The 11,989-nt window shown below is 48.7% G+C and overlaps 1 protein-coding gene across 1 annotated transcript in view; it reads left to right on the top strand.

Annotated features, from left to right (window-relative positions):
* The window catches only part of AOAH (acyloxyacyl hydrolase (neutrophil)), a 72,073-nt gene that overhangs the window by 50,489 nt on the left and 9,595 nt on the right, over positions 1 to 11,989 (top strand). Inside the window, exons 14-19 of the mRNA XM_010137547.1 lie at positions 387 to 423; positions 1,290 to 1,364; positions 6,595 to 6,767; positions 9,443 to 9,501; positions 9,581 to 9,640; positions 11,670 to 11,766. Of these exons, the coding sequence (XP_010135849.1) occupies positions 387 to 423; positions 1,290 to 1,364; positions 6,595 to 6,767; positions 9,443 to 9,501; positions 9,581 to 9,640; positions 11,670 to 11,766 (501 nt within the window). The remainder of the gene's footprint in view (positions 1 to 386; positions 424 to 1,289; positions 1,365 to 6,594; positions 6,768 to 9,442; positions 9,502 to 9,580; positions 9,641 to 11,669; positions 11,767 to 11,989) is intronic.

Here is an 11,989-nt window from a genome sequence, read left to right as displayed (position 1 = left end):
CGAGAACAGTTTCCGTCGCAATTTATAGGGGAAGTTAAAAGTAGATCGACTGTTGACAAGTCAGGTTGGCTGGTTTACAAGAGACTACTATGTTCGACAGATGGGAAGAAGATGCCAGATCTGGATTAAAAGCCAGATCCAAACAACCCAGCACTTAAAAGTATTTGTTTTTCTACAGTCTGAAGAGTGGGACTCAGGTAGGAGGTCCCTGGATATAGCTTCACTTCCTAAGACCAGCACCTAGAGAAGGTTACAGAGCTGACCTGGTCCATTTTTCTTTCTAGTACTTCTACATTCTCGGAGATATGCAATTAGGGTTTGCACTTCATTCCGTTTGTCACTAATGATGTTGTGCTGTTTCTCTTACTCCCACTGTGTGCGATCAGGTGGCTCTTCGGGAAACCTCCTCTATTTAATAAAAAGGTGAGTGGTCGAGAGGTTCAGACACTGACTGGGAAGCACTGCCAGAGTTCTACTTCAAAAGAAACAGGCAAATCACGGGAAGGAATGTATTATCCCCGAGTGTGTCCTAAAAAGCACAGCTTCCCTTGGCCACTGTGCTCAGAAGCGCTGGCTGCTTCTTCTCTGGTATAAACATTCATCAGCAGTTTTAAAGTGTGGACGTCACCAACCCCTGGACCTTGATCATGGCCCAGTTAAGCCAACGGAGCACTTCCAGTGATTTTAAGGAAGAGGCTAAACCTTTTCCTAAACCTGTGCATCGTGTCTCTCTCACTATTTGACTTCTCATTCGTAGCAATAAAGGCATTCACAGGCGTGTCCACTGTGTTATCTCCATCTGGATATGATTGAGTAGCTACTAAAAAGCAACCTGGCCTCTAGCACTGAATTTCCAACCCCATCCTGGTTTGACCTTGAGCCGAATCCTACACATAAACGTCGTTGTCAGCCAAACAGAGCCTTCCTCTCCCATTTCTGATTAAAAACTTCCCATCGTGGTTTATATGTTTGCCTCAAAATGAAACTATTTGATTTGGCTTCTGAATAATACAAGGATAGAAAAGTCAGCGTGAAAAACAATGAAAAAGACAAGTCTGCGAGGGTCCAAAGAGAGAAGTGGAAAACCCCTGTATTTAAGCAACTTTACTAAAATATAAAACTACAATAAAAAACAACCCCCAAACCCCCTCTCCCAAACAGAGAAGCGTAGTCAGCTGAGCATTGACCAAATCTAACCAGGCTGCTTCCAGATGTGGTCTCGCACGGTGTGTGATTCAGACGCGGAGAACGTGTTTCCCCATTAATATAGCTGTGTATTTATATTTTAGCTTGGCCAGAAACCAGCTGTTGGACAATCCAGCCACAGTCATCTACGCTACAATTGGGAATGACGTCTGCAACGGGTAAGGCGTAAACCGGATTAACATTAATTTGACTTCTTGAGTTAACCATAAATTTGACTTCTTTAGAGTACCGCTGGCTGCTTGGATATTTATGGCTCATTGCTTTGCGCTTCCCCGTGACGGCATTTTTCTTTGCTATCAGTCTGCGCTTCACTCTTATTTTTCTGCTGAAAATACGGGTTGTTGCCTTACCTGTGTTTGTCATAGCCACCTACCAGTCCTCGTTTGGAGCTTGGCATTCTTTCTTCCACAAGCCAGTGATAAAATGACCAGTGCCGGGTCTGAAGTAGCCTATTTTTAACTTAGCAGAAGAAATTAAGTATAACAACAACAGGAGGGGGGGAGAAAAAAAGATTTTAAAAGCATGTAGATCCGTCTTACCCAGCGTGTCACCTCCTGTCAGGAGGGAGAGCGTGACTGGTTTGCCTTTTCTGAAGAATGACAACACAGTCCCCTGTCGAGGTCTATTTCCACCCTGCCTCTGCCGCGCGCTGCCTGCAGTCTTTGCCGTGCTCTCCTCGCGAGGTGTTTTGTCTTTCTGGCTTCACTCGCGTCATAAGCTCAGCAGGGGAATGAACTGAGGCTTTCAAAACTAATAGTTCTGGCATTATCGGTTAGCAGTGCTTGCAGGGACACCAAGAGGTCACTAGCTGGATGCTTCCCTTCCTCCCAGTAGTGGGAAGGCAGAGAACACCTCGCAACCAAGCCAACGCACGGCACATCCGTACCGCAGTCTGGGTTTTGCGGGTGGTTCAAGTGCTGAGGTTCGTGTAATGTTATTTTCACCATGATGAATCTTCAGGTTTTCTTTTAAGCCAAAGAAATAAATCTGACTTACGCAGATTTCAAACCACTAATTTTGATAAATGATGCACTGTCAGCTAAGTCCCCTTCCAAAGCTTCTGACAAGTCTCACCTGCAGGTTGTAGAATGAAGCTGGAGCTTATGCAGGTTGTCAGACTTTGCCTTTAAAATATCCTGGCCATGGTATCCTAAAATTTGCTTAACAGTAAGTGCTTGGGTTGAAACTTTGGGCATCGAGTGTTGTGCTCCAGATGCGGGGAGCACACAGAAATAACCTCCCGTGAAACCTTCGCTCTTGGCATCATCTTTGGTGCCCCTGCCCGGAACTGCCAAATTTGCCCTCAGCACCGCCCTTTTGTTATGGGAAGGACACACGAATCCTCAAAAGTGACACCACCCCTCTTTGCCCGAGCGGGAAAAGCACTCACAGCCCTCCTGCTGCTTGCTGACAAGACTGTCCTGGGCATCTGGTTATTGAAAAACCTTTCAGAGGTATCGTTACAAACCCCCCCAGGATGATGAGCCCCCTCCCCCCAAATAACACCTTCTCTCAAGTCTGTGGCTGCTGCCAGAGCCTTTTGAGGTGTCTTCTCCCAGGCTTGGCCCAGGCTCTGCTGTGTACTTGTTTCAGTTCTGCTTTTTCACTGGCTTTGCTAAAAGCACCTCTTTACCCTTTGTTTTATTCCCCATCCTGCATGTTAGTCCTTTTGCTTCCCCTGTCTCTAACACTTCTTTCTATTTTTGCCTGGAGTAAAAATAAATTTTCCACAAATTCAAACAGTTTTGGCCTTGCCTTGCCCATTTGCAGGTTCCAAACCCGTATTTATTACTTGAAACTCTGCTCTCCTTTTATCCCAGCGTCCATTACCCAGCAGAGACACTTTCGTCTGCTCAAATCCTCTCTCCTGTCTGTTTTCTTCCAAAACATTTGCCGCATCAAAAGCGGATATCGGGCTGTAGTGATCCCCGTGACTCCAGCAAGGGAAGATGCTGCTGCTTCTGTAGCATCATGCTGTTTCCATCAAGTGGGATGTACAGCAAAGAGAGATTTTTTTCAGTGTCCGGTCACTGTGTGTAGCTGCCCTGGCTCTGATGTACCCACAGAGGTTACGGGGGATGTGGAGCATCTGATGGGCTTGACTTCAAACCTGGAGCTTGACACATAAAAACCTCTTCAAGGAGGGCGATAAGCTGCAGCAGTAGCCAGCCTCGCTGGCCTTATCCTGTGTTTACCTTCAAAAGAGAGCGGTGTGAGCAGTGAGCACACCGGAGACACAGCCCCTAGCCAAAACATTGTTCAAACGCCAGTATTTCATCCCATGCGAAGAGCGGGGCAATGAGTAATGTGGATGTTTGGAGAAGAGAGAGATAATTAAATTGGCAGCCTGTGTCACACGTTCCCAGTATTCCCCACACTGTGGTGTCCAAACGGCGGTTAGAAAAATAAAGACAGATGGCAATGGTATCTCTCAGCCCACTGAGGTGTAAATGTGGGACACAGTGTGGGACACACAGACCTGGAACAAAAAAAAAAAAAAAACCCCCAAAAAAAAAAACAGGCAAGGAAATGCTGAGCACCAGCAGCCTCGACCGCTGAACAGTTATTGCACGTATTTGTTGCGTTTGAGGTGAGGCACCGCTCCTCCAGCCTCTCTTTCCCAGCTTCACCGTTCTGGCATCTGCAGCAAACAGAAAGGTGACAGCAGCAAAGCGGGGTGAGCAAGCAGCTCCCGAAGGGAACGGGTACAAAGCAGCCCCGGTGCCGGCGCGAGCGTAACGCTCCCTTGTTGTGAAGCTACATATTAATTCTGGCTCAGGCTGAGATGTTTCCTTCGGCAGAGGCCTTACAGCAGAGCAGTATTTTGACATCAAGTGCTGCAACACATGTAGGTGAAACGAAGTAATTTAAAGGCAAAACCACAGTCTTATCTCAAGAGGGCCTTGCCTGGGCGGCTGTCACAAGGATAAGCCTGGATCTTAATGCTGTCTTTCAGTTCTCCCCAACCACAGCCTCTTGAGCAGCACATACCCTATTAAGATAAATTTCTGGGCCCAGGGAACTCATCTAGTTATTATTTTATGTGCAAAATGCAGCCTGCTGAAGAGTCCCAGATCCTTGCTAGGGAACACAGTTCTCCGGCACAGACTCCCACCGCCCCCCCCCCGAGCACAAACACTCCCAATGCCTCGAGACATTAAAACGAGGCTTTTGAAAGCTCCTGCTTTCATGGTGTTCTACGGTGACAAGAAATCCTACCTGGTTCCCCAGCGGCTCCCTCAGCGCTGCATCAAGTTTGCCCTTCTCTTACCGCTGGAAAGCCAGAAAAGAAATTAAAGGACTTTCCCAGGGAAAGGACCTGGATGGAGCCTCCTGGCTGCTAAACCCATCACTTCCCTGCAAGCCCACAAGGAGAAAATGTGGGAACCACTAGAACGAGAAGGATGGATGTTAGCGTAACCTTACGCACTTCTTGGAAGACCATCCCTTGTCTTTCTTCTTGAGCAACCACATCATCTCCTTAGCGGGTGTTGAGGTTTTCTCTCTGAAAGCTTTGGTCCAGCTGCACCACCAAGGCAGGACCAGCAGTGTCACAAGAGCCTGCTTCCTGAGGTGCATGGGCCATGCCACACACGTTGATGTGCTCCAAGTCCCAGCTACGGTGCCCTTGCGCTATTTCTGGGGAGTTTTTTAAGAGCTTATGTTGCAAACACGTCTTCATTGGCTCTGCTCTGCGTGTCCCGAGGGAGCCCAGGCCACCCCAGCGCTGTCTGGGGTTTGGGGAAGCACGCGGTGGCGTCCTCCTTGCCATCCCACAGGCTTTTGGGGAAGCACGCAGTGGCATCCTCCTTGCCATCCCACAGGCTTTTCCTCTGAGAGAGGCAATGGGATATCTCTGGACAATGAGAGGCTGGGGTAGTTTTGCTTGTTTGTTTTTCTTGTATAGTTTGGAATTTATTTCAGCTTCAGGATTTTATTTCCACCCCCCTGGGGCATTTACAGCTGAATGCAGGAGAGGAAGGATAAACCTGAGCCTGGGACCCCGGCTTGAAGAGGTTCAGGCCTGCCAGTGAGCTACAAAACATGTGTTCAGTCCATGTGGGACACTGACACAGCTCCAGTACCCTAGTGAACATTTCTGAGGACTATTTTACCTTAAATACCTCCTCCCTCCAGCCTCGACTTCCCTCCTGTCTCCTTACGTTGGTTCCGACCCCACGCTGGTCTCCTGTCCTTCTGCAGAGGTGTATGACGCACGAGAGACAAAGCCACCTTAGACATTTCCACCTGGTGTAATCAAAGAGCCTGTTGTTGAATGTAAACTGTGTGCACGAGCCATGGGGACAGAAGTCCTCTTTTCACCCATCTGTAGAGCATCCTGCACCCTGAAGCCACGTGTGTGGAGCTGCACCATTTCCCCCAGTTCAGAGCTCAGTCACAGAGGGTCTTAACCAGGTGTAGCATCCCCTTAGAGCAATGGATCCTTTTCCTGCTGTCTCCAGGCAGACATTAGATCAGTCACACGTCAGTCGCAGACTGGAGTTTGATGAGTACACCCAGGGCAGTGTCTTTGCAGTCACCAAAAGCCACGTGGATTTTAAGGACAACAGCTTGGCAAGTTTCTGGGTTTGTATCAAGTGGCACAAAACACTGCAGCAGCTACAAAGAGCGAGACACCAGGTTACTGGAGTAGTTTTACAGGGATTTTTATCACCATGTGAAACCGGTGTGGCCGTAGGCTGCTTCATGACTCTGGTTCACCTCTCTGCACTGTAAACAAAGACTAACTTGTGCAAAATGTGAAATAAAACCCAGAGGAGAGCTACGGCTTTTTTTTTCTGTACAGAGGTGTGCTGGGCCTGGCTAGGATAGAGTTAATTTTCTTCCCAGCAGCTCCTGTGGTGCTGTGTTTTAGACTAGTGACCAAACCAGTGCTGCCAACACACTCACGTTGCAGCTGTAGCTGGGCAGTGGCCTTCTCTGTTTCTCTCCTCTTCCACTTCTCCTTTGCTTATTAAACAATAACATATATAATTTTTTTTATCTTGACACCCAAGTTTTCATGCTTCTTCAACTCTTCCTTTCTGCTTCCCCCATCTGGGCGTGGCGGGGAAGCGACCAAGGCTCTGGGTGATGCTTAGCTGCCCCTCAGGGCTGACCCGCAGCTGGAAGCCACCCTATAAAAAAAGGGTGCTTCTGTCTGTGGTTAGCAGGGAGAAGGGTTGCACCGAGGGAGGTGTCTACATCGCTTCTGATTTTGGCGATAACCGTGAGAGATAAACCACATGGCATCATTTTTATGAGGTTTCATTTAGCTAAGTTAATGTGGAAGAGCTGCAAAGACGACAATGATGCTGTTTCAGGTGCTGTTTCGAGGAGAATGGTGTTACCTGACACAATGTCCTGTTGCATCCTCTTCTTCTGCAGGAACCGTGACACGCTGGCTCACATGACCACTCCCAAAGAAATGCTCTCCAACGTGCTGCAAGCTCTGCGGTACCTGGACTCCCGTCTTCCAAACGGCAGCCACATGATTTTAACAGGCTTGGTAGATGGCCGCTTTCTCTGGGATAACCTGCATGACCGATACCACCCCCTAGGTAAATATAAGGTGTTGTGGGGTTCCTCCTGCTTCTCTGCCTGCTTGCGTTGCCTTCTCTCCCCAAGGGATTTATGAATCTATTGACAATTTCAAGCAAACCTGACAGGGTGGAGGAGATCTGAGAAATATGAGCTGTGCAGTAGAAGCAGGAGAGCCGGCTTACCACCCCCAGCGCAGGACAGGGTAGGTATTGGGCAGACATCTATCCTGCCTGGTTCCCCCACCACCCAGACCCACTCAGCTCCGTAACAGGCTCAACACATGCTGTAGGTGTGGAAAAAAGCTGTTCTGCCTCAGCCTTGGCCCAAATTTGTGGCCGGCCTGCCTGCACTTCATCCTGGTAGTTGTTACAACCCAGATGGAGCTGGGAATTTGGTGATCACCTCCACTCAGTCACTGGTGGTTGTCTTGGTAAAACTGGATGTGGACCAGGACAGAAGATTAAGTCAGAGGGTTGTGAAAGACTGGCTGGATATTAGATAAATAAATACTCCACCAGCACTGGGTGCCTGCCACCTCCCACGCTACCTACAAGTGCGACGATCGAAACCTCACACCACGTGCAGGCATGTTTTGGGACGTTCCCTCAGAGCGCAGTTGCCGTAAGGTGCTTTGGGGCAGTGTTTTCAGAGATTTGGAGGCTGCCTTTGGGAGCCTGTCATCATCCCAGAGCACGCATGAGACTGTACACCTGACCTTTAGCAGACCACTGGCTCCTTGGCTTCATCCTGTGCCAAGCAGCAAGGGGGCTGCACTCATATGAAATGATGTGTGACATCCATCCTTGGTTAGTCTGGCCTCTGTCCCTTGGGGGACAAGTGGGGAAATATTTCCCCAGGACGGTGGGAGGTTGTGGGGTGGAGGAGCTTGGAAGCTGGTTGCAGAGGCCCTTCTCTACAGGCTCATACTACCTCGCAGCAGATGAAGAATGTGAAATGTTTTATGCAGGTAGCAAAGACGATTTTTATGCAAACAGCTCTGGTAAGACCCTCGGTCTCCAGGCAAGAGTGTGTGCAAGGAACCATTGTGGTCATTCTGCTGCCAATTTTTAGACCAAAAGCATGTTCTTACTTGGATTTGGATAAAGGAATCACTTTTACATCTGAGCAAGTGGAAACTTGTGGTCGTCTTTGTTCTTATCAGCAAAGAGGGAGAGAAGCTAAATTACATCACTAAAATGGTACGTGGCATCTTCAGATGACTTTGCCAACCACTCGGTGCTAGAGCTTTCAACAGACTCCGTGCTGTGGTTTGCCCAGGGTTCCCCAATCATTCCCAGTGGCCCCACATCTTCAATGGGTTGCTTTACCCGTCAGAAGTACTTACTCTTCTCAGGAAGTCTGAGGTCTCCGTTTCTACTCCCAATACCTTGTTACGTTTTTCACTAATAAGCACTATACCAATGAAAACAGAAGAAAAGAAAAATAAAAGAAAAATGGTAGTTCCTCTGCTGGGTGTCTAGTTATCAGAGCCAACGCGTAGCATTTTTTGGCACAAGTTAAATCAGGAGTGATTCGCTATAGGAATAGCAGTTGGCGCAGTTGGAAATTTTTCAGAGGGGCTGATTTGTCTTGGAGGGACCCGAGTAATCCTGAGCAACACGTTTTGCAGCAAGAGATTTCTGCTGGCAGATCCTCCAACGGGCTGAGAGGAGGTTTTCCTGATTCAGCAGCAGCTGAAGCCCTGGTTCCCCTGACAGCCCATCTCAAGGTCTGATGCTTTCAGACTGCACAGTCACGGGACATCCACAACATCTGGGAGTGATGTTAGATCTTTGAGCTCCCCATCTTTTGCCCCTTGGGCAGCTGCTGCTGCTGGGTGATGGGCAGCTGTGAGAGAGGGAGAAAACATCTGTATCGGGGAGCTGCTGCAATGCAACTTGAGCAGCCGCAATGCAACTTGAGCAGCCTGTTTCACTTGGATGAGATCATACTTTGCGGTTCCTAAAACAACACCAAAAATGGCACATTTCAGTCCTGCAAAAATAATGAAGCCTGGTCAGTGTTCTACTGAGTGGCCATGCAATGTCCATCTTAGTTGTGGCTACCAAAGAAGCAAAAAACATCGAGAAAACGGGTAATTTTCTCGGCAAGCCAAGCTATTGAGTAGCACAGGGAATTTTAGGGCATGTCAGCTGGGTGTTTGACTTGGCGCTTGAATTTGCTCCCACACGCAAGTATATCCACTTCGCTCCGTGACGGCACAATTTTTCCTCCTTTATAAGGCTAACCTCTCTGAGGAAAATGAGAAACCCAGAGTATATGCAGGCACCTTCAATCTTCCCTTCAGCTTTGCAGCCCCTGCAGTTTGTTTGGAAGGCGAGAGGAGCGTTAATGGATAAAATATCCGCCACGTGCTTTGGATATTGGCACAGGCTGTGATGACTAACCCCAACTGTGGGACCAATCACCTGTGAAAGGCTGGAGAGGGATGTGGGAGAAGCGAAAGCAGTTCTGCATGCTGGGAGATCAAGGGGGCATTAGAGGGAAGGGTATTGGTACTGCCTCTGTTGCACCCAGGCTCTGGTGGTGGGAGGATAACCCAGGGGGGCGGTTGGGTCTCCCGGGGTGCCCCTCCCCACCGAGGAGTTCAATCATAGGAACACACAGACCTGCAAATTGTGGTTACAATTGGCCGTCAGGCACGTGACGTTTCCCTGTCTGTGCTTTGCAGGGCAGCTGAACAAGGACATCACATACAGTCAACTTTATTCTTTCCTGGACTGCCTCCAGGTAAGGTCTCGGGCTGTAGTTACAAGCAAGCCTTCCCTCTCGGCCCCTTGCTAAAGCTTTGCTCCCTGTGTCCACCCAGGTGAGCCCCTGCAGTGGCTGGCTGACACCCAACGAGACCCTCAGGAATTTGACCTCAGAGGTAAGTCTCGATGAGGCTGCCACGGGACCACCCTCTCGCGCAGATGCTCTTCCCCATATCCGTCGATATAAGCCGAGCATCTTAAAGGCTGGATGTCAGCACACGTTTTTCTTCCAAAGCAGGAAGATGTGGAAACATCTGCATCCATCCTTTCAAACACCCCTCAGCTTCTAGAAGGCATGATTGTGAAGTGATTTGTAAAAGTATTCCCTTTCCAACCTCTCCGCTGCCCAAATTTATTCTGACCGTGAGGACCACAGGAATGATGCGAGGGCTGGAACTCCTCTGCTGTGAGGACAGGCTGAAAGATCTGGGGATGTTCAGCCTGGAGAAGAGAAGGCTCCAGGGTGACCTCAGTGCAGCCTTTCTGTGCTTAAAGGGCCCTGTAAGAAAGATGGGGACAGACATTTTATCAGGGGCTGTTGTGACAGGACAAGGGGTGACGGGTTAAACTGAAAGAGGGAGATTCAGACTAGATATAAAGAAGATATTTTTTACAACCAACTGGCCTGGGTTGCCCAGAGAGGTGGGAGAAGCCCCATCCCTGAACCATCCCAGGTCAGGTTGGACCTTGGGGCTCTGAGCACCCTGCTCTGGGTGCAGATGTCCCTGCTCCCTGCAGGGGGTTGGACTAGCTCAGAGCTTTAAAGGTCCCCTCCCACCCAAACCATTCTACGGTTCTGTGGTTCTCAGGAATGTGATCTCCCTGAGACAAAACTGTTCAGGTTCATGCTCTTTAAGGAGAAAACGTGCCCGATATAAGAAAGAAAAGGCTTGTGAATCGAGTAGCTGTGAGTGTGAAAAGCCAACAGCGTAGATTTCACTGGCAGCGGGAGCAGGTCCTAAGAGCAAGAGCCTTACCCTGCCTTCGTTTGGGATTTGTGCTAATCTTCCTCAGACACATTTCTGGGGACTTAATCACCAGATGGTGTGACCAAGGAGCACGCAGGCTCAGTGCAGGAATGGGAACAGACAGAACAGAGATGTCTTAAAACTCACCCTATCTGGCTGCAGAAGGGAATGTCACATATCATCACTTGTTCCCTTAGGGTAAAAACTGATTTTTAATCCCAGCACCCCCCTGCAGCCATGTAAACAAGTGCCAGTAACCAAATGTCGTCTGAGGTGTCATCTCTGCGTACAGCTGTATGAACGTTTGCGTTCGCTAGACAAAATGTATGGCCTTAATTTCACCAAGGCTTACACACGTGCTTCGGTTTATGCCCTGTTCCTCTTGACTCCAGAGAAGGCAATTAAAGACGTTCCTAAATCTTTGCAGCACCGCAGCTTATATATATTAGTAGCAACAATACAGATCACACAGCACACATAACTTCTGCCCATGAACAATTCATGTGTCCACGGGGTACGAATTCATCTTCTTTCTGAGCCCCTGTCTGAAACTAATTGCCTATGTTATTATCCGAGCTGCACAATTTAAATATTTAGGAGATCCTGATCTCTGTTACAGCTGTAGAAATCACACTGGATATATCAGCCAGGTAGACGCTCGAAGGAGGTAATTTACTTACTCCAAAGTAAGAGCAGAATTTGGTCTGGCTAGATAAGCGTTAGCCCCCACAACACAGCAGCGGGAGGGATAACGGTAAAGAAGAATGTTTTCCTGAATGAAAAGTTCCAGTTTTCTTTAAGGGGGATGGAAATGACCATGCTACCACTCAAGAGCCCTGCAAAACTGAGAAATTCAGAATAGTTATATAGATGCAGAGATTCTACTAAAAGAGATCTCCAGTCAAATATCCACGTGCTCCATTAAACTTAGGCCATCAGCTGAGGTCTGGGTGCAGCCTGCAGTGACGTATTGCACGGAGCCGGGGAGCCCAAGGGCGGGCAGTGCTCCTGCAAGTCTCTGTTATGACAAAGAACCTCATTTCACCTCCTTGCCCCAACTGAAAGGGCAACATCAGCTTTCAAATTCCTGCCCACGCATCGGTGACAAAAGCTGAATGCCCGCGAAGCAGCGCGAGCAGAAATGACTCATCATTAAATCGCTTGGGTTTTTTTGCAGCGAGCTTTACAACTTTCCAACGTCCTGAAAGAAATAGCGAGATCTGAGAAATTTACCAACTTCGATGTTTTCTACATGGATTTCCCACTGAAACAAAGTAAGCTGTTGTGTTTTTTTTTCTCGCAAAGCATTTAGTCAATGCTAATATTGCTAATACACTCCTCTTATTTTAGCTCTGTGCTAGGAGAAAGGCAGCGTGGCCAGCCAGCCTAGGTGACCCTGCTGGCAGGGCTCAGGCCAAGGGGCAACCCTTGATGCCATCTCCTGGCTTCTCCGGTTGGGTTAACCGTGGCCCTCTGCCAAGCCAAGGGCCCAGCCCC

The sequence above is a fragment of the Buceros rhinoceros genome, unplaced genomic scaffold (genome assembly GCF_000710305.1).
Source record: "Buceros rhinoceros silvestris isolate BGI_N320 unplaced genomic scaffold, ASM71030v1 scaffold9946, whole genome shotgun sequence".
Taxonomy (NCBI): domain Eukaryota; kingdom Metazoa; phylum Chordata; class Aves; order Bucerotiformes; family Bucerotidae; genus Buceros; species Buceros rhinoceros.
Note: the sequence above shows the minus strand (reverse complement) of the source record. Positions and strands in the feature narration are given on the sequence as shown.